Source organism: Astyanax mexicanus, chromosome 16 (assembly GCF_023375975.1).
Source record: "Astyanax mexicanus isolate ESR-SI-001 chromosome 16, AstMex3_surface, whole genome shotgun sequence".
NCBI lineage: Eukaryota > Metazoa > Chordata > Actinopteri > Characiformes > Acestrorhamphidae > Astyanax > Astyanax mexicanus.
In genome coordinates this window covers 36529888-36552401 of record NC_064423.1, presented here as the reverse complement: position 1 = coordinate 36552401, position 22514 = coordinate 36529888, and the positions used below count along the sequence as shown (strand labels likewise).

General features: G+C 38.6%; 2 protein-coding genes across 2 annotated transcripts in view; both read right to left on the bottom strand.

The window, feature by feature from the left end:
- Positions 1–22514, bottom strand: part of rpl13 (ribosomal protein L13) — a 127781-nt gene that overhangs the window by 77001 nt on the left and 28266 nt on the right. The window lies entirely within an intron of this gene.
- The window catches only part of cpne7 (copine VII), a 108388-nt gene that overhangs the window by 76913 nt on the left and 8961 nt on the right, over positions 1–22514 (bottom strand). Inside the window, exon 3 of the mRNA XM_022670070.2 lies at positions 328–510. Within this exon, the coding sequence (XP_022525791.2) occupies positions 328–510 (183 nt within the window). The remainder of the gene's footprint in view (positions 1–327; positions 511–22514) is intronic.

The following is a 22514-nucleotide window of genomic DNA, read 5'->3' as shown; positions in this document are numbered from 1 at the left end:
GCTCGCTTGGAGGAAAGCGCAGCGGCTCGGCTCCGGTACATCAGCTCACAGACGCCCTGTGCTGCAGACATCACCCTAGGAGTGATGTGGGGAGAGAGCGCCATCTACCCACCCAGAGGGAGCAGGGCCAATTTTGCTCCCTCTAACGCCGGCAGCTTGATGGCAAAGCTGCATCATAGTGGCAGTGCTTTAGACCACTTGACCACTCGGCGCCCTACTTTCTGTTTTTACATGGAAAAACTTTCTTAAGTAAATCCCACATTTTTTTCAGTGTAATAAAGTGGCCAATAAATGGAAAAGCAGAACAAAACCTGCTGAAAATCTCACCTGACCAAGTGTGCACTCAACGCCACCCAGGAAGTCGTCGTCTCGAGTCCCAATGCTGTGGGTTCCGTGAATGTCGTAGACCTCAAAGCGCAGCTTCTGCACCTCCTCGAAGTAGTAGTCCAGCATGAGGACCTTGGCGAAAACTGGGTTCAGATTACTCTTGATCACCTCTGTGCGGTCCAGCTGAATAAAGAAGAACAAAACAATGATCAGAGCTTTCATCAAAACCACTGCATTTAATTGATTCAAATATTTTTTTCTAATATTTTCCCCCCAATTTAGCTTGGCTGATTTTCCCACCCATTTAGCTGCTACTCAGCTGTATTTCCCCTATGATGCCACAAAACAAGGAGGGTGAAGACTAGCACATGCCTCCTCCGATACATGTATAGTCAGACTCCGCCTCTTTTTGAACTTCTGCTGATGCAGCATTGCCGAGTAGCATCACAGCGCTCTCGGAGGAAAGCACAGCGACTCGGTTCTGATACACCAGCTCACAGACGTAGCCTTGTGCTGATCAACATCACCTTTTGGAGTGATGAGGGGAAGGAGCGCCATCTACTGTACCCACCCAGAGAGAGTAAGGCCAACTGTGCTCTCTTGGGGCTCCGGCAGCTAATGGCAAGCTGCCATAGTGGCAGCGCTTTAAATCACTGGACCACTCGGCTCCCCCTTATTTGATACATTTTGTCAGTACAATGCTTTTTATTGCATTCCTTTTGAAACTACCATATGCTGAATATGAACTGAATGTTTATGTTTAAGTAAAATTAACATTGTTGTTTTATTCTATAAACTACAGACAACATTTCTCCCAAATTCCAAATAAAAATATCGTCAATTACAGCATTTATTTGCAGAAAATGAGAAATGGCTAAAATAACAAAAAAGATGCAGAGCTTTCAGACTTCAAATAATGCAAAGAAAACAAGTTCATATTCATGAAGTTTGAAGAGTTCAGAAATCAATATTTGGTGGAATAACCCTTGGCATGCTCTTCTCCACCAGTCTTACACACTGCTTTTGGATAACTTTATGCTGCTTTACTCCTGGTGCAAAAGTTCAAGCAGTTCAGTTTGGTTTGATGGCTTGTGATCATCCATCTTCCTCTTGATTATATTCCAGAGGTTTTTAATTTGGTAAAATCAAAGAAACTCATCATTTATAGATGGTCTCTTATTTTTTTCCAGAGCTGTATGTTCCACTACAGTATATTTTCCACATCTCCACCAGACTATTAGCAGCTTCAGTGTGGGAGGACACAATCACGGGATCATCAGAGCAGTTGCTCTGCTCCTCCAGTCACCTCCCCCTGTAACCCGACACAGGGTCAACCCTCTGCTTCTCCTGCAGATCCTCCATGTTCCTCCAGTCTTCAGCAGGGTTACAGCAGTGACAGCTCTCACTGGCATGCCCTCATCTGCACCCACCTACTGGAGTCCTGGATGCCCACCTGCGCCGCCTCTGAGGGCACTGCACCATACTCTCCATCTGCCTTCATCTCCATTATTCACGTTTCATTTAGTACTCTCAAATTATATTCCAATTATACACTGAACTCGAAATCATGACTTTCAGTACTGCACTGTCCTGTCAGTTAAATTGTGTCTGCTGTATTTATTGTATTTATCTGAGTATTATTGTTCTATGTTGCACAATTTGTTGCAAGTTTGCACTTTATTTGTCTATATTGTACTGTTTGTTCCAGAGGAGCATAATATCATAGCACTGTGTGCTTTTACTCAGATGCAATGACAATATAAGCCTTGTCTTGACTTGATTTAATGATCATACACTGCAAAAAAAAACTAATCTTAGTAAGTAAAATGATCTAACTTTAAGGCAATAAATCTTATTTATTTCTCTGATAAGAAGTTTAGTATTACTACGTTTTGTAAGTGTAATGTTATTTTTATTATTTCAGGAACAATTACATTAATTTGTCTCATTTCAAACTTTCATCTTATTTATGTAGTTTGAGTCATAATAAACACAAAAAAAGCCGCCAAGTTATTCCCAGTCAAGTTATTCCGATTCTTGTGTCCACATGTTAGATTTAAGATATATCAAAAAAAAAGTTTTGTTCCCCCATTAAAAGCTTATACTTTTTGTCAGTCTTGACTTTGTCTCTCTTCTTTGCATGAGAGACACACCAAAGACTCAATTTCCCAGTGTGCACCTGCACCCAACCTCCGGACATGCTGGATCACGTGGCGCTTCGGAGTTCTGGCTCACCCAGCTTATAAAAATTACTTACACCTGTGTTTCCCTGTATAAATACCCCCTCTTATTCCCTGTTCAGTGCCAAGCATTGAATCTAGTTACCTAGCTCTTCTACCCAGCGTTTCCTTTGTGTCTCCGACCCATTTTTTGTATCTTTGACCTCTCTTTTGCATAGCCCTTTGTAGTCTCATAGTTTTCTAGTTGCCGATTTTATTTTTGCATTATTGGCAACCCTTTTTCTTTGCCATTCTCCTGTTTTGGATTTCCTTTGTATGTTGCTTATCTTACTTGCCCTTTTGCTACTGGCCTTGCCTTTCTCTGACCATTCTTGTAGGTTTAGACACTTTTTTTGATAAGAATATAAGAATATATGTCTCAATTGTTATATATTGTGTCTAGTTTTTGTAAATGAACTGTTTAAAGTGTAGAATAAATTCACTTTTTCGTTTAATTTACATTTAGGTGGTCTGTATCATGAATAATTAATAAAAATGTTTCCAATACTTTCGCCAATAAGAAAAATGGGTGCTATGATCTTCTGAACTGTGTATCAGATCCAGATGTAAATACTAGGATATTCAACATTTAATGTAAAACACAAATGTTTTTAGTTTACAGCAGAAATAAATGGATTGGCCTCACTGTTCCAGTACTTTTGGAGGGCACTGTATTGGGATATATTGATTTGTATTACTGTGTTATATTGCAGGTTCTTGCCAATACTCAGCCCTAGTGTTGTGTAACTCCTCAGAGGCAGCGTAAGCCTCTCACAAATGAATGCAAATCTATGTTTATCCTGTAATTTATCACATTATGAGAGACATGATCTGAGTGGAAGTGAACTGAGCATGCTGAGATAGAAGATTATCACACAGGCCTCCATCTCCCAGCGGCAGAGTGTCTAAACCAACAAAAGTAGCACAGTGTGTTCATTAGAGAAGAAGAAGAATCCTGTTGTTCGGCTCTAATTTTGAGAATCGGTGAATAAAAGGAAAAGAGAAAGAGAGGAACAGAGAAAGAGAGAGAGAGAGAGAGAGAGAGAGAGAGGGAGAGAGAGAGAGACAACTGAGCACAGACGTCATTACCCAAAAGCATATCTGAAAAGGTCATTTAACATCCCTTTCAACAGAACTGAGGCACAGGAACAGTTGATGCGTGCCCAAGCGGGTAATCAATCTCTCTAACAGTGTAATAGTGTCAGTGTCAGAGGCCTAATGTGTCTGTATTACACACATCAAGAAGAATGACATTCCTCCATCAACCCTGTCACAGCAAATCCACAACTCGACCAATCGTCAGTCACGCAGCACTGACATCACACAGAGCATTCCCACGCTAACCATTGAGTGTGATCAACAGATATTCCCACTGCAGTTTTACTTGACTTATGTCTCACAAAGGAGTTCACTGACAGCTGGGCAACAGGATGACCCACAGTACGATTATTATTATAGTGAAAAATTATGCCATGTTTGTTTGGTAGTAGTGCTGGACGATATGGCCAAAATTCATATCACGATATATTCCTTAATTTCGGTCGATACGATATAATTTCGATATCGATATAAATACTTAGAAGGCCACAGAAAACTGCGAAGAATCCCTGCAATGGAAATATGTACCTACAACTGTCTGAAAATTTAATTTAAGTCTTTGAAACCTCCTTTCACGAAAACATTATAATACTTAAGAAATAAAAAATAGTCAAGATAAATCAATGCTCAATTTTATTTGCATATAGCAAAATTTTAGATGCGTAGCAGACCCGAGCCTAGCCTAGCCTAGCCAAATCTAGCCTAGCCTAGCCTAGCCTATCTGGCTACGTGCCTATGTGATTACATCATCAGGCACAGAGATAGTCCAGCTACGGAGGCTGATTGTGTTCAGCTGTGCGGCGAGCTGACGCCAGTAAAACGCCTGTCCGTGACAGATTCTGTAAATAATACATATCGATATACCACAAAAATGATATCACCGTTATTGAAACATTTCTTATCGCGATAAATACCGATATCGAATTATTGTCCAGGCCTATTTGGTAGCATCAAAACTCAAACAATCAATCGTATCATAAAAAAGACTTTACACCTCTGTTTAAAACAACCAGTGTACAGGGGTTGGACAATGAAACTGAAACACCTGGTTTTAAACCACAATAATTTATTGTGGTGATGGACAGTTCTGGTGGAAACAGGAGAGTTGAGGTGCACATTGAATTCTGCCGTGATTTGATCAGCCGTGGTTTTATGTATTTTGGATACAATCCGGGTTAGCACCCGAACATCCCTTTCAGACAGCTTCCTCTTACAGCGTCCACAGTTAATCCTGTTGGATGTGGTTGGTTCTTCTTGGTGGTATGCTGACATTACCCTGGATACCGTGGCTCTTGATGCATCACAAAGACTTGCTGTCTTGGTCACAGATGCTCCAGCAAGACGTGCACCAACAATTTGTCCTCTTTTGAACTCTGGTATGTCACCCATAATGTTGTGTGCATTGCAATATTTTGAGCAGAACTGTGCTCTTACCCTGCTAATTGAACCTTCCCACTCTGCTCTTACTGGTGCAATGTGCAATTAATGGAGACTGGCCACCAGGCTGCTCCAATTTAGCCATGAAACCTCCCACACTAAAATGACAGGTGTTTCAGTTTCATTGTCCAACCCCTGTATATATTGTACCAGTGTAAAAATAGGTAGCTTTATTTTCATATACGTACAAAGCATTCAGAAACTCTTTGCAAAGAACATCAAACCATTATGATGAAACTGGCACTCACATATCAGGACCACCCCAGGAAAGGAAGAACAAAAGTTTCCTCTGTTGTACAAGATAAGTTCATCAGAGTTACCAGCCCCAGAAACCACAGCTCCCCAGAAAAGAGCACCTAAATGCTTCACAGAGTATTTTAGTTTGTTTCTTTATTTTTTATGATTTTATTTTAGGAAATGTTCCCATTTTTCTCCCAATTTAGCTAGGCCAGTAGACCTACCCATTCAGCTGCTAACCAGCTTTATAACCCTAATCACTAGTGACACCAGGACGGTAAAGTCTAGAACACGCCTCCTCTGATACATGTGAAGTCAGACTCCGCCTCTTTTTGAACTACTGCTGATGCAGCATTACCGAGTAGCATCACAGCGCTAACGCTCGGAGGAAAGCGCAGCGACTCGGTTCTGATACATCAGCTCACAGATGCAGCTTTGTGCTGATTGACATCCAATACCTTATGAGTGATGAGGAGAAAGAGCGCCATCTACTGTACCCACCCAAAGAGAGCAAGGCCAATTGTGCTCTCTCAGGGCTCTGGCAGCTTATGGCAAGCTGCATGACCGGGATTCGAATCAGAGATCTCTTTAACAACATAATTCCTTATGTGTTCCTTCATAGTCTGGATGATTCCAGTATTTATTTACAATGTAGGAAATATTTAGGCTATATAATATTTTAGTTTTTCCTTTTTTTTTTTATATAATTTTATTTCTAATTTTTCCCATTTTCTCCCCAATTTACACGGCCAGTTAACCCACTCATTAGGACTCCCCCTATCACTAGTGATGCCGCAACACACCAGGAGGGTGAAGACTAGCACATGCTTCCTCCGATACATGTGAAGTCAGCCACCGCTTCTTTTCAAGCTGCTGCTGATGCAGCATTACTGAGCAGCATCACAGCGCGCTTGGAGGAAAGCGCAGCGGCTCGGCTCCGGTACATCAGCTCACAGACGCCCTGTGCTGCAGACATCACCCTAGGAGTGATGTGGGGAGAGAGCGCCATCTACCCACCCAGAGGGAGCAGGGCCAATTTTGCTCCCTCTGACGCCGGCAGCTTGATGGCAAAGCTGCATGAGCTGGGGTTCGAACCTGTGACCTCCCACTCATAGTGGCAGCGCTTTAGACCGCTGGCGCCCTTAGTTTTTCCATTTTAACATTTTTTTTGTGTACAGGGTAGTAAGCGTAGATTTATGGGGGAAATTTTTATGGGGATTTTTTTATTCAAGCACAGTTATGTGACAAAGCAAAATATGAAAAAGTGAAAGCGTTTCCGAATGCATTCTGTAAACACTGCTTACACGCACTGCCTTGGTGGTGGGTTCACCCCTCTGGCCTCCACTGTACAGCAGTTTAGAAGCAGCGGTTGTGGGCAGTATTTGATGTGTTGAGTGTTACAGGCCAGGGGCCACAGTGAAGAGAGATTACAGTGCCTCCTGCTGTGATCTGAGACCCCAGGGTTATGTAAAAATACATAAATAAATATATAATCACAGCAGCGCAGCATGGGCAGGGCTGCAGAGCACCATATAGAAAGCCAGTTCCAGCACAATAATACACTGAGAGACAATAATACACTGAGTAATAGAGAGAGAGAGAGAGAGAGAGAGGCAGAGGCACTGTTACAGTTGGTCACAGACAATGAAATGTGAGTGGGTTTAGCTCCCACTCAATTTAGCAACCTCTGCTGATTTGCATGACAATTGCTCCTCCCCACTGAGAAGGACTGGAAAAGAAAAGACCACCTAATGGTTCATATCCTCTCTGTGCTCATCCTGTATTCCCCACAGGAGCAGGAAGTGAGCTACTGTTTCAGACAAACTTAGTCTACGCCTCTCACGATAACCACTTATACTACCATAAACTTGCTCTGAAGCTCTATGCAACATTTCCTTACCCCTTGTAGGGTAAAGATAATTCTGAGGAAAGAAAGAAAAGCATGTTAATGATCTCAAGGAAGCTGGGAGCACGATCCTCTGGATGGAAACATATAGACTGTTCATGTCTTAGTAAGGGGATAAACTGAAAAATCTGCATCAACATGCTATTATAAACCAGTCTGAAGGTGGCAATTTAACTGTTAGTAATGTCAGAATTGAAAAAGGTTAATAATATTTAATAAAGTTTATAAATATAATTCCTCATTGTTTATAATGTCATAATCAATTACCTGTTTAAAGTTTCATAATCCTACATCCTGCATAATGCCTAATTATTAATGATGTCATAATCCCCTGTTATTTATTATGTCATAGTCCTTTGTTGTCTATAATGGGTTAATGCCTTGTTTATGATGTAATCATTTCTTGTTATTTTAAAATTACATAATGCCATATTGTTTGACGTCAATCAATTACAGTTTGTAATGGCATAATTCCTTGTTTTTTATTATGTCATAATCCTTTGTTGTCTATAATAGCTTAATGCTTTGTTTTAAAATGACATAATTCCTAATTATTTATAATGTCACTATCAATCACTGTTTGTAATGTCATAATCCTTTGTTGTTTATAATGTTATAATCCTTTGCTGTTTATGATGTTATAATTCTTTGTTGTTTATAATGTTATAATCCTTTGCTGTTTATGATGTTATAATTCTTTGTTGTTTATAATGTTATAATCCTTTGCTGTTTATGATGTTATAATCCTTTGTTGTTTATAATGTTATAATCCTTTGCTGTTTATGATGTTATAATTCTTTGTTGTTTATAATGTCATAATCCTTTGTTGTTTATAATGTTATAATCCTTTGTTGTCTATAATGGTTTAATGCCTTGTTTTAAAATTGTATAATTCCTCATTGTTTATGACATCATAATCAATTACCTGTTTGAAGTTTCATAATCCTTTGTTGTTTATGATGACATAATGCTTTGTTGTTTATGATGTTATAATCCTTTGTTGTTTATGATGTTATAATCCTTTGTTGTCTATGATGTTATAATCCTTTGTTGGCTAAAATGGCTTAATGCCTTGTTTTAGAATTGTATCATTCCTTATTGTTTATGACATTATAATCAATTGCCTGTTTGAAGTTTCATAATCCTTTGTTGTTTATGATGGCACAATGCTTAATTGTTTACAATGGCATAATTTCTAGTTGTTAATAATGCCGGAACTCTTTGTTGTCTATAATGGCTTAATGATGTGTTTTTTTTATTGCATAATGCCTTGTTGTTTATGATGTCATAATCAATTACCTGTTTAAAATGTTATAATCTTTTATTTGTCTATAATGTTAAAATCCTTTGTTGTTTATAATGGTGTAAAGCCTTGTTGTTTATAACGGTGTAAAGACTTGTTGTTTATAACAGTGTAAAGACTTGTTGTTTATAATGGTGTAAAGCCTTGTTGTTTATAATGGTGTTAAGACTTGTTGTTTATAATGGTGTTAAGACTTGTTGTTTATAACGGTGTAAAGACTTGTTGTTTATAACGGTGTAAAGACTTGTTGTTTATAACAGTGTAAAGACTTGTTGTTTATAACGGTGTAAAGACTTGTTGTTTATAACGGTGTAAAGACTTGTTGTTTATAATGGTGTAAAGACTTGTTGTTTATAACGGTGTAAAGACTTGTTGTTTATAACGGTGTAAAGACTTGTTGTTTATAACGGTGTAAAGACTTGTTGTTTATAATGGTGTAAAGACTTGTTGTTTATAACGGTGTAAAGACTTGTTGTTTATAACGGTGTAAAGACTTGTTGTTTATAATGGTGTAAAGCCTTGTTGTTTATAACGGTGTAAAGACTTGTTGTTTATAATGGTGTAAAGACTTGTTGTTTATAACGGTGTAAAGCCTTGTTGTTTATAATGGTGTAAAGACTTGTTGTTTATAATGGTGTAAAGACTTGTTGTTTATAATGTTATAATCCTTTGTTGTTTATAATGGTGTAAAGACTTGTTGTTTATAGCGGCATAAAGTGGTGCAAACCCTTCCTTCACTTAGCCTATGGCTTCTTCTTCATTCTGTCTGACTGTATCTTCTTAAGCAGAGTCTTGACATCACTTAAACTCACAGTTATCTGTTATTCAGCAGTGACACAGCGCTCAGAGTGACTCACGGCCCAGTGAATCATGGGAAGACGTGGCAGCTTGTAGGTTAACATCTAAACCTGGATGTAAACACCCAACAACTGCAGGCCAGTGATGGTATAATTAATGACTGGGATTCACGCGAGGCGTCACATCGCAGAGACGGGTACAGGCCTGACACATAAAGGACGCCTACACTGACATAAGCTGGAACTCCGGCTTTCCTCCTCAGCTCTTATATACAGCAGCAAAACATAAAGAACAACCAGACAAAAGCTGCTGCTGAACGGAAAACATCATCCAAGCAACGCATTCAAGCTCACGAGCTGAATTTACACTGATGGATACTGCCATATCCTGCATGCACAAGCCAACATCCTGGGATTTCTATGGGAGAGAGCAGGAAAAAATTATGCCATAAAAATGAATATTCATCATTTTATGTTTTACATAAACTACAGTGAATATACTTCAATATGTCCAATGTGATCAACTCTATTTTCACGCTCTCTAACTAAATTAAAAGAAAAGTATACCATTTAAGTTGAGCTTACCATATTTTTTACGCTATAAGGCACATTTAAATTCCTTTAATTGTCCCAAAAAACAAGAGTGTGCCTTATAAATCCGGTACACTTTATGTACGAATTTTACCAGCCAGGTTGTGAGAAGCAGTTAAGTCATTCCACTAAAGTTACAACATTATAAAGGAGTTAAAGTTAAAGTTTAGTTCTCCATCACTAAGGCTGGAGAAGTATTATCATTAGCCGTTAACCGCGCTAACCATGCTAAGCGCTAGCTCTTTTGCCAATCAGAGGAGAGTATATTGGACTGTAGTCTGTGTGTCATCTGGCTTATCAGAACACTCAGTGTTATTCAGTGCAGTGCTGTCAGGCCGCATTTACTGTTAGCCGCTAATGCTAATGCTGCTGCACCTAGCTTTAGAGAAAATCTGGAAATTTAAGCTTACTGTAAATAAACAGAAGGACTTTACTTACCCAAATAAACAGTTTTCAGGAGATAAATCTGTGTAGATTAATATTCAGCGCTCGTTTGAAAGAAAATGTTTTTTTCAAGAATCACAGTTTTGTTTACTTAGTTAACGCAGCTTATTATCAGTTGTGCCTTATGCATGAAAATAAAATAAAGTCAGAAAAATACGATACTCAAAAACAACAGTGAATATCATCGCTGTCCAGTAAAAAACATGACTGTTACACTGTTCAAATACACCATATAACTTGCACAGTGCAGGGATCCTTTACTTTTTAATTCTTTCATTATTTGACAGTGAAATATGCTCAGATTTCAGACATCAGACATCTGTCTAACTGTTGAATCATTAGAGAACATTGAATCTTTCATTGCCAAACTCGTCATAAGAAAACTGAACAATTATGGGTTGAAGCCCTTTAGATACGGTATTAAAAGTGATAAACAAATAAGGTGGAGTGGAAATCATTGATTATCTTAATACAGTGGTATCTGTAAGTGAACAGTCAGTTTTTGAAGTTAATTTGTCAAAAGCTGAAAAATGGGCAAGAATATAATTTTGATAGTCAGAAGCCTGGCTCAGAAGATCTCCAAAACATCAGGCAGGTCTTGCCCAGTGTTCAGAGGCTTTCCAGAACTTTAAAGATCTGCTACTACTAGGGGTGTCACGGTTCTCTAAATCCTCGATTCGATTTTATTTCCGATTTTAGGGTCACCATTCGATACGATTCTCGATTTTCTTTTTTTTTTACAGCGGAGAGGCCTATGCCAGTTTTAGATTAGTCTTTGGTCAGTCATTGGTTTGATTCATCAAATTTACAATATCTTATTTCAAAAGGTGGGCTTGATATAAGTGATGCAAAGTGATACGAGTGATCTGTAATACACCACATTAGGCACTAATGGTCAAATTTAAATCATTTAATTAAGATATATATGTAATGCCATCTAGTGGCTTTTTTTGGTAGCAGCAGTGTGCACTATTAAAACAGCAATGTGCAACATAACAAAATATATAATAAAAAATACAGGAACAGTCATGTACAAAATAATAGAACAGTTAGAGCCTTAACAAACTGAACTCTATCCTACTATAACAGTTAAACATGAAAAATAAGACTCGGTCCCTGAGAATGACAAGTTTTTTTCTTTAACAAAGATATATTATTAACTTTATCTGAGAGAAAGATGCTCCTTAAGGTACCAAAACTATTAACATATTTGAGGCTAGACAAAACAACTGTTATTTTTATTTTTTCAAGTTGAAAATATAAAAGATGAGAATGTCCACATTCTCTGGACAAAGGGCTGCTCTTTCAGCAGTCACAATGTCTAGCTTAGAGGGAGGATCGTTGATCATCTTTTTGACTTCGGTGCTTGAGACCATGACATAAATTCGATCGATTTTGATAAAATATCGAAATCGTGACACTCCTAGCTACTACTGTTAGCCTTCAGAGGTCTTGTAAAGTTCATGCATCAATGGGATCTACATAATATTAAGCAACATTATGTAATGGTTTTAATGTTATGGCTAACAGGTGTGTACAACTGCAACAGAATATACTGTAGCATAAGGAGAGAACCACTCTTGTAATCAATTAAAAGCGTGCACACACACACACACACACACACACACACACACCTCCGTACTGTTTAGACAGCAACCAAAAGACAATCCATCACACTGACCACACACTGACTCCGCTGTTTCTCACCGCTGTTATCTCCACAGTGGCTCCACTAATAATGCTGCAGAAACACATTCGGAAATCATTACTCTAAACTCTTTAATACGTTATTTTTCTTCTACCTGATCTACCTGATCAAAAGCTCAGAGGAGAATAAAGCCCTGTTACTCCTAGCAACAACCGTCATCTGCTGTGGAGGACAGACAGAATAAAACATCAAGGTTTTACAACAACAAAAAAATAATCAAAGTGTTTAAAAAAAAACAGAGATACATCACTCGCCTAAAGCTCAGCGTCTGTAGAGTGTGTGTTTTTCCACAATAATCAAATAGCCCAGTTTGTTTCTCCTGTGGGATCAAATACTCTGGAGAGTGAGAGCGTATTTTTCCAGCTGCCAACACTCTGCGCTTTAATGTTCTGGTTAAACTAGCGACTGTAGAAAAGTATGGACTTGATTCTATTCCTTTTCATTTTATAGAAATGAATGAAGTCGCTCTTATATAGCGCCTTTCTACAAACCCAAGGACGCTTTACAATCAATTACACTCAGCCCTTATCCACAAACACACCAGTGAGAAGCAGCAGCCAATAGCACACAGCATACTCTCAACCGGAAACCACTGTCCACCTAAAGGACTGCATTGGGCACTAGGGGTGGGCAATATTATATCGTATACAATATATCGTGATACACAAATATCATGATATTAAAAATCCATATCGTGATAATAGGGCTGTTCTGTCTTAAAAGTAGTCTATTATTTACTGTGAAGCTTTAGGTGTATTTATTGTATAATTGTTTTAGTTTGCAGTTTATATGCATGCACTAAATATTCTGCAATATTTTTTGCTGCATTATATTATTTTATTTATTTTGCCACATTATGATTATTCTGTTATACTATTATACTATATTCCTGAAATGAATGAATTATTTTAGTTTCCTATATCGCCAAGTATATAGTTATCGCAAAAATACCCTGAAATATCGTGATATTATTTTAGAGCCATATCGCCCACCCCTATTGGGCACTACAGCATTTTACCCATAACAGAGTGCTAATCTAATATCTGGACACAGATAGATGGTTCGCAAACCTAATTTTGAACTGGTTTGCTGCGTTTCCACCATCACAAGTAGGTTCCGGCTAGCAAGGAACGTTCATTTGCAACGGGAACCGTAGAATACTATGTTCTTCAGTGCAAACCGTGTTCATTTTTCTTGGTAATTATAGAGTATCCAATTTACCTGATCTCTATGTTTTTGGACTGTGGGAGGAAATCAGAGTCCACGGAGGAAACCCACGCAGACATAAGGAGAGCATGGAAACTCCACCCAGACAGGGACTTAAACCCAAGAACCCAGTGCTGGGAAGCAAATGTGCTTACCACTATGCCACCACACCACCCAATGAAATGTAACGAAACCATTGGCCATTTCGCAACTAATGATCAAAGACATGAAAAGAACTTTATTAAGAGTGTCTGTTAATGCGACCAACAGCAGAATAACACCATATGATTAATATTAGCATGAATAACCAGCTAGTTGCTTGACTGACAGCTCGACTACAATTCAGCTACTCCATGTAGTGCAGTAATAGATGCATGAAGACAAAGGAATCCTCGTGCTGTTTCAGCCAAGGCTGACAATCATTTAATTCTACATTGTTTACTGTAGGCGGAGCCAGACTCACCTACTTGTTTGGTAGACCCGCCCATTGTTCCTAACAGAGCAAGCGTCTCAGACCGCCTTCATTGAGTTTATAGCACATTCCCTTGAATTCACAGTTTGTCGTTAGTGTAATCTGTGTTATCTGTTAGTGTCATCTGAATAAGATTTAAAAATCTGGTTTCTAGGGTTACAGAGAGATGGACATTGCACTATCCATGATTTCTAACAGTCAATGGTCAATTCTAATAGCGCTATCACATCTAATTGAATGTGTAAAAAGTCTGATAATGCAGTGAGCATCCTGCATGGCTAAGATAGGATTATGTGGGTGACCGTCGACTGTTGTCAGGGTTTTAATCAGTCAGTGTTGCACCTGTATTTCCCGCCGTCAAGAGAGAAACATGGCAGAAATTTACCTGAACACACCTCACTCCCAGACCACCACGCCCATCAGTGTAAATATATTCCTAAACCCCGGGCCCATAAAGAGTTAAAATAAGAAAATATTACTTCCTGGGGCAACAATAATGAAAATGCTAATGTTTTATGTACAGGGAAACAAGATGCTGACACTATCGTAAATGCTTATTGATAATATGCTACAGAATAGCAAATAAATGCCAGAGGGCTCCTTCCAGACTCTGCACCACATGATTTCTCTCAAGGCAGAGTCACGGAAGATCAATAGCCTGGAAAAAGAGCAGTGTTACACTGAAAATGAAAGTTAAACCCTTCACACCCGAAATCAATCAATAATTCTGCAACTGGTACAATAGTGATAATACAGTAATATACTGTACTAATACTGTAGATCTACACCTACTAAACTATACTATATGGAGAAAAGTATTGAGATAAGCATAAAAGGGGTTATAAAAAAGAGTTTATTCAGCTTTTGTTGGAGTAACTGTTTCTACTGTAGAGCGAAATGTTCCTACTAGATTTCTTTAGTGTACTGCTGTGAGGATTTGATTGCATTCAGCGACAAGAGCATTTGTTATTGAGCTCAAAATGTTGGAGGATCACGATCCCACCTCATCCCCAACTCATCATATCCAAACGTATTCGATGGAGCTCCATCATTCCAGAGAACAAAGTTCCACCACTTCTCTACAGCTCAATTCTTAGGGCTTTATAACCCTCTATTAAGACTGGCATTAGATTAGACATGGTACCAATATGTTTACATTTATTCTATAGCTGCTACAGATAGTCCTATTCTATTGGCAGTACTTCTCTTCTTCAAGAAATAGACAAGCTGTGTGTGTGCATTTGCACACCTGTACCAGCAATGGTGTTCACAGCGCCAAGTGGTCCAGCAGTCTAAGGCGCTGCCACTATGATCGGGAGATTGCTGGTTTGAATCCCTGTCATGCAGCTTGCCGTGAGAGTGCACAATTAGCCTTGCTCTCTCTGGGTGGGTACAGTAACTGGCGCTCTTTCCCCTCATCACTCCAAAGGGTGATGTGAATCATGTCGTGCGTTATTTCACGACTCTTCTAGGCCTCCCAGAAAGGGAAGCCTGGGCTAGCTAAAATGAGCTCTAAAACTTATCTAGTCATGCATCACCATAAAAGTTCTAAGTTCAAAAGAAAGATCCCTAATATCTTAATTGTGGGCCCCACAATCAGCACAAGGCTGCGTCTGTGAGCTGATGTATCAAAACCGAATCGCTGCGCTTTCGGCCAAACGTTAGCGCTGTGATGCTACTCGGCAATGCTGCATCAGCAGCTGTTGGAAAAGAGGCGGAGTCTGACTTCACATGTATCAGAGGAGGCATGTGCTAGTCTCCACCCTCCTAGTGTTGTGGCATCACTAGTGATGAGGGATATACAGCTTAGTAGAAGCTGAATTGGTGGATAAATTGGGCCATCTATAAAATAATCTTAAAAAAAGGTGTCATATATGTTACTGTGTCTCAGTTACTAAAACAGGACTGGCAGGTTATTTTACAAAAGTCAAACGTTTGGACACCCCTTCAATTCAGTATTTTTTCATATAATTTTAAAATGTTCTGCATTGTTGATTAATACTCAATAATCATCCAAACTATGAGGAAAAACATATGGAATTATTTAGTAAACAATAAACAAACCAGAATATGTTTTTAATATTTTAGATTCTTCAAAGTAGCACCTTTTGTGTAGATAGAGACAGTTTTGCACATCTCTGCTGGATTTTCTCAGTCAGCTTTATAAGGTAGAGTCACCTGGAATTCAGGCTTTCAGTTAACAGCTGTGCTGAACTCATCAAGAGTTAATTACTTGAATGTCTCTTAATGTGTTTGAGAGCATCAGTTGTAAAGTTGTGAAGAGGTAGAGTTACAGGTATACAGTGAAAAGTGAATATTTGAGTAATGTTATGATCTGTATTATGGTAAAAACTACTCAACTAAGTAAAGAATAAAATTCTTTAAGAAATGAAGGTCAGTCAATCCAAAAAATAAAATATATGATGAAACTGGAACTTATCAGGAATGCCCCAGGAAAGGAAGAGCAAGAGTTGCCTCTGTTGCACAGGATAAGTTCTTTAGAGTTTCCAGCCTCAGAAACTGTAAGTTAACAGCACAGCTGTGTTTTTCAGCTGTACAGAAAGAGTCCTTTACTTTGGAACAGCCTTCTATAATGTAGAGGCCAAGAAACGCAGCATACCTCGGCTGCAGCCTTGGACTTTATGTTATATTGAAGAGTTTTGGTTTATTTGTATCTCAGTTTGTTTCAGCAGCTTCCATCTCAGCTCACGCTGCTTTCTGAATCTGCAGTTTAAGAGAACGCTGCAGCGCATCAGCCCCCTCCACTCCCAGAGCGCCGAGAAACAGGAGGAAGATCAGTCCGGACTGATGAACAGTTTACAGTGATGTTTACAGACGTTTCCTCTCCAACCAGAAACAAATGAAAGCTCAGCTTCTCATTTCCCCCATGAGTCTCTCTGATTTCAGTCTGGTGTATAAAACATTACCATCAATCTGCCTCCAGATGAATGAAGACGTATGGAAAATATAACTGAAACAGAAAGACGGGAGAGCCACTCCTTCCTGTTAGTTACATATATATATATATATATATATATATACACACACACACTCACAACTAGAGCTGTTCGATGTAGTGTTATACTGTATTTTCCAATTTCGACAAGACAACACCTAGACAACAGTCACTCATCATTACTGAACTGACATTAACATAGATAGATAGTACAGGCCAAACGTTTGGACACACCTTCTCTTTTTCAGTGCTTTTCTTTATTTTCATGACTATTTACATTGTAGATTCTCACTGAAGCATCAAATCTATGAATGAACACATGTGGAGTTTTATGTACTTAACAAAAAATGAGCTGAACCTCCACAGTCACCGGACCTGAACCCAATCCAGATGGTTTGGGGTGAGCTGGAGCACAGAGTGAAGAAGACAAAGGAGCAACAAGTGCTAATAAACACCTCTGGGAACTCCTTCCTTCAGGACTGTTGGAAAACTTTTCATTTCAGGTGGCCACCTCTTGAAGCTCATTAAGAGAATGATGCCAAGAGTGAGCAAAGCAGTAATCAGAGCAAAGGGTGGCTATTTTGAAGAAACTAGAATATATATATATTTTTTCAGTTATTTCACTTTTTTTGTTAAGTACATAAAACTCCACGTGTTCATTCATAGTTTTGATGCTTCAGTGAGAATCTACAATGTAAATAGTCATGAAAATAAAGAAAATGCATTGAAAAAGAAAAGGTGTGTCCAGACTTTTGGCCTGTACTGTATATATATATATAGACACTGCATAGTCTGCCTCCTGGCACCATTATCAGTACAGTGATGACGGCACTCGGAGCTGAAGCTAGCGTTATAGGATGTAAACAGTGGTTTAGTGGTTTAAGTTATTAATGCCTCGTTTTAAATGTGTGGTCTCTCCGGATTCTAGCAAGGAGGTGTGGAGCTACTTTGAGCTGGATAACAGTGTAAAAAGTGATTTATCGGGGCAGATTATGCCCTGTGTCACCCAGTCTGAATTGTGTTTGGATAAACTGTTAAAATTTCTGGATCTCAGAACGCTGTGGGAGAGCGGAGGTGTGCTATTCATCAAAGGTAAGTACTTTTTATCATGTTTTACTACAACAAAATTATTTTTTTTAAATGTAATGTTTCACAATAAACATATTTGAAACAAATTTCTCAATTATCACTTTTGTACAAAAACAGTAATTCAATTAATCAATTACCTCAATTAACCTCCCAGCCCTAATCACACCTGTACGCTATTATAATGTATGCAAATGAGCCTCCCAGCAGAGTGCCGTATTAGGCAGGAGAACTGTGTGCACAGAAACGGCACAACACATTTGTGACACGGCCCTTTGTGTGCCTCCCGCTCTTCCATTACACCTGATTCCTGCACAGTTCTACAGAACACAGGATGATGTCACAATATTTCAGGACTTTTATGCAAATATAAGAAGATGCTGAATATAAATAAGCAGAATCTATCAGAACAACAGTTGCCTGAGGAGGTCTGTTTCTCAGTATGCGAGACTTCTCTCAGGAGAGGACTTTACACCTGTCTCACAGTAAAAAGAAGTAGTGTCAACTAATAAAAAAATATACTGTGATTAAATGAGCATGTCAAAAATAAGACAAAAATAATGATGTAGTGTGGTGAGCCTGGCAAACAGAGCTGTTTAATTTATTATATTTTTATATCTATATCTTTTCACTCAAAATGTCTAGTTGTGGTCTCTAGTATGAATGGATACCATGTGAGCTAATTATTTATGAAAAAAGTGCGCTGGTGATCAAGTATAACGCTGCTTTAGTCCGGTGAAGGACATGCAAACATATCGCCACTGATTGGCTAACAGCACTGTGAGGCAGCGAGTCGGACAACAGTTTCAACATTTAAAAATAAAGACATTTTTACACTAATAATGCTCTTTGTAATATCATATGTTACTTTACAACATGTGTAATAATGCCCTGCCAAGTGCAGTTTAGCCACTGACCTAGTCTTAGAATCTCTGTAAAATGCAAAATCCCCCGGAGATCCTATGTAAACCTATAGATACTTACACACAGAGGTGGGTAGTCCAGGTCCAGAAAGTTGAAATCCACCCCGAAATGTATTTATCACTTTTAACTAATGTAAATAGAACTGTTCTTAATATACACCTACCTATCTTAATTGTACTTGGCTGGTGGTGTTTCTCCATAGACAAATGCAAACCATTTGTTCCTTAGCACTGAATTACTGGGTAATGAATATAAACACTGATGTGTTAATCGCACAAATAACACAGAAACGAACTGCCATGCTGTTCCTAGCGAACCATAGTCTTAAGTGGGCATACTTAACTAGTTTAAATGAAATCTTTCGCAGCTACACTTTTCAGATGATTGCCACTGAATATTTCTTGTCTCTTGACCATTAATGATTAAGACATTTTTGCTTTAATTTTTGTTTCCAACCAAATACAGTTAATTTCCTCTTCTGTTCTCATTTCTCATTCTGTCTGTGCTCTATTGTGTTTTTTAACGCTAAAGTGAGATGCTGTGGTTGGATTTAGCACCATTTTAGCAGTAAACACTGCACACCACTGCATCCCCCCCCCCCTATTTCAGTCTGAAATCACAGGCAGGAGAATCATTTCAGGTATTTATGCCACAACAGCAACATGAGAGAGCACGGTCAGTCATTCTCTCTCAGACTCTGGCTGCTGATGCCAAAGCATCATGACCCAGGATTTAAACTTGAGTTCCTTGAAGCATAGTGTCAGTGTGTTAAGTGGGCATATTTAACTAGTGTAAATGAAATCTTTCGTATCTACACTTCTCATATGATTCTAATGAAATATTTCTGTTTCTTGACAGTCAATAATAAAGACATTTTTGCTTTTATTTTTGTTTCCAAACCGAATACAGTTAATTTCCTGCTTCTGTTCTCATTTTTCATTCTGTCTACGCTCTACAGTGTCTTTTAACACTAAAGTAAAGTGCTGTGTTCGGATTTAGCACCGTTTAAGCAGTAAATACTGCACGCCACTGCATTACCTATCAATGATTTACTTTTAAAAGGGAAGAAAACCTGTTTTTTCCCCCCATCTTAGTCTAAAATCAAAGGCGGGAGAGTCATTTCAGGTATTTATGCCACAACAGCAACAAGAGAGAGCACGGCCAGTCATTCTCTCTCGGACTCCGGCTGCTGATGCCGAAGCATTATGACCCAGGATTTGAACTTGAGTTCCTTGAAGTATAGTGTCAGTGTGTTAGGTGGGCATATTTAAATAGTGCAAATGAAATCTTTCGCAGCTACACTTGTCATATGATTCCAACTGAATATTTCTGTTTTTTGACGGTCAATGATAAAGACATGTTTGCTTTTATTTTTTTTTCCCCAAACCGAATACAGTTAATTTCCTGCTTCTGTTCTCATTTCTCATTCTGTCTGTGCTCTACGCTCTACAGTGTCTTTAATGCTAAAGTGAAGTGCTTTGGTTGGATTTAGCATCGTTTAAGCAGTAAATACTTCACGTCACTGCATTACCCATCAACGATTTCCTTTAAAACGGGAAAAAGGCAGCAGAATCATTTCAGGTATTTATGCCACAACAGCAACAGCATCGAGTGACAGGCTAGTCAATATCCATTCAAACTAACTAATTTCAGATCTCCTAAACAAAATTCACCCAGAGAGACTCTCAGCAGCAAAACACTGCGTTCAGCTGAAGCTGCGGAAATGTGCAAACATATGGCTGCAGAACGAGAAATGAACATACAGCTATAAATAAAAAATCTTCAACTGCAAAAAGTACTGCTGAAGTGATATTTTGCACTATTTAAAAAGAGTGTTAACCATTTAATCACATAATTAATTTCTATTTTACATACAGTATATATATATATATATATATATATATATATATCAAATGTTGATTTAAAATTTGTATTTTTATTTGATTTCATTTTATTTCTAATGTATTATTAAATTTTTTCAATCCTTTTTATAATATAAATGCTCGGCAACATTGTAAATGAGGGTCACCCTCAATGTTTTCCCGAGTAAAAATAAAGGTTGATTGATTGATTGATTGATTGATTGATTGATTGACTAATTCACTGTGTCCCATGACTTTTGCCAAATTCCAAGAAACCTAAAGAACGACGCACTGACCTGTGGGATATGTGTGTTGGGTCTCCTGCATTGAATATATTGGATCGAGTCACTTGGCATTTGTTAGCATGGACAATTCTAGCCAGAAGCTGCAGGTCACGATCATAACTACCAACTGCCCAACTGCACTGTCCACGGTGGGTGGTAATGCCTTCTTTTAACTATTCCTGGTAAACATATGACATTGTGTGGATCAAGGAATGTTAAACACCAATTTTGTAAATGGAATATCTCATCCAACTTGCCCCTCACTATCAGGATTTGATTATATTCAGTAACAAAAACCTTTTTAAGGATGTCAGGATGGTAAATAATGGTATGTTCTTTGGATTGATTTGTTCTTTCGTCACTGGATGCAATCAAATCTTCACAGCAGTGTTTCTTCAAAATCTCATAGAAAGCCTTCCCTGGACTGTGAATTTACTAATCATTACCTCTGCTGACAACTTTTATGGAGATGTGGATTTCATTTTCCAGCAGGACTTGGCCACACTGCCAAAAGTATCAATTAAAAATCTGCACCCCCGCTAGGAAAAGCACCATCTCTCTGGAGCGCACATCCACGTCCAGTGTTGGGAAGTAACGGATTACATGTAACGGCGTTACGTAATCAGATTACAAATTATGAGTAACTGTAATCCGTTACAGTTACTGCTTCAGTAAATGGTAATCAGATTACAGTTACTCTGCTAAAATAAAAGGGTTACATTGCGGTACTTTCCTATTTTTGCTCTTCCAATCCAACACCGACAAAACGCAAATAACATTTTGGTGTGAAATCGCTCTGATATGACAGGGAACTGTCTGCCCCTCCTCCCGTCTCGCTGCACACACACATACAGGGAGGAGGGGCAGACAGCGGCTCCGCACACACAACGAGACGAAATTAACTGACATTTTGGTCAACGAATAAAAACGAGACGAAAATGTTTGGCAGGGACGAAATCCAATCAGAACTGATTTAGTTCTGTGAAAGGTAGGGACCAGTTAGGAAGAGATCCAATCACTGCTACTTTAGCGGAAGCGCCGCGCGCTCAGTTACAAACCCGGGAATTAACCTGTCGTTACGGAGCTCGACTGGAAGTTAACTCGACAGTGTTCAGCAGGGAGAGAGAGAGGGGAGAGTCGATATATTTCTCCTTTGACGTCGCGAAAAACAAGATAATGTGATGATAATGCTGATGTTATTTCATGAGCTGATGTGTTTAACTCAGCAGTGCACTAAAACACAGAACTGATACAGAACTCACTCATTAAGATCAGATCATCTGTTTAGTCTCACAGTGGGAAAGATATAGCTAGTGTTAAAGCAGCAGCAGGTCAGAAAGGAACTCAATAATATAACGAAAATAAAACAATAAAATAAGTGAATCTATGAACCCAAAAGTCTGTGTAAAGTTCCTTACAGCACTTTCTCATCAGTTTCTCACTTTAACTCATGACGTCTCTCAGTACATCCTGAGAGCATCTCTACAGGACAGTGTGTGAATGTTTGTTTTGATCTCATTTATAGACTGTAGCTCCAGTAGATGTGCTGGAGATAAAACTAGATCCTTTAAAAGTTGTTTTTGCATCTACAGCTCTGTTTAAACTTTAATTTAACTATTCAGAAAACTAAAAACATTTCAGATGACTAAATTGTGAC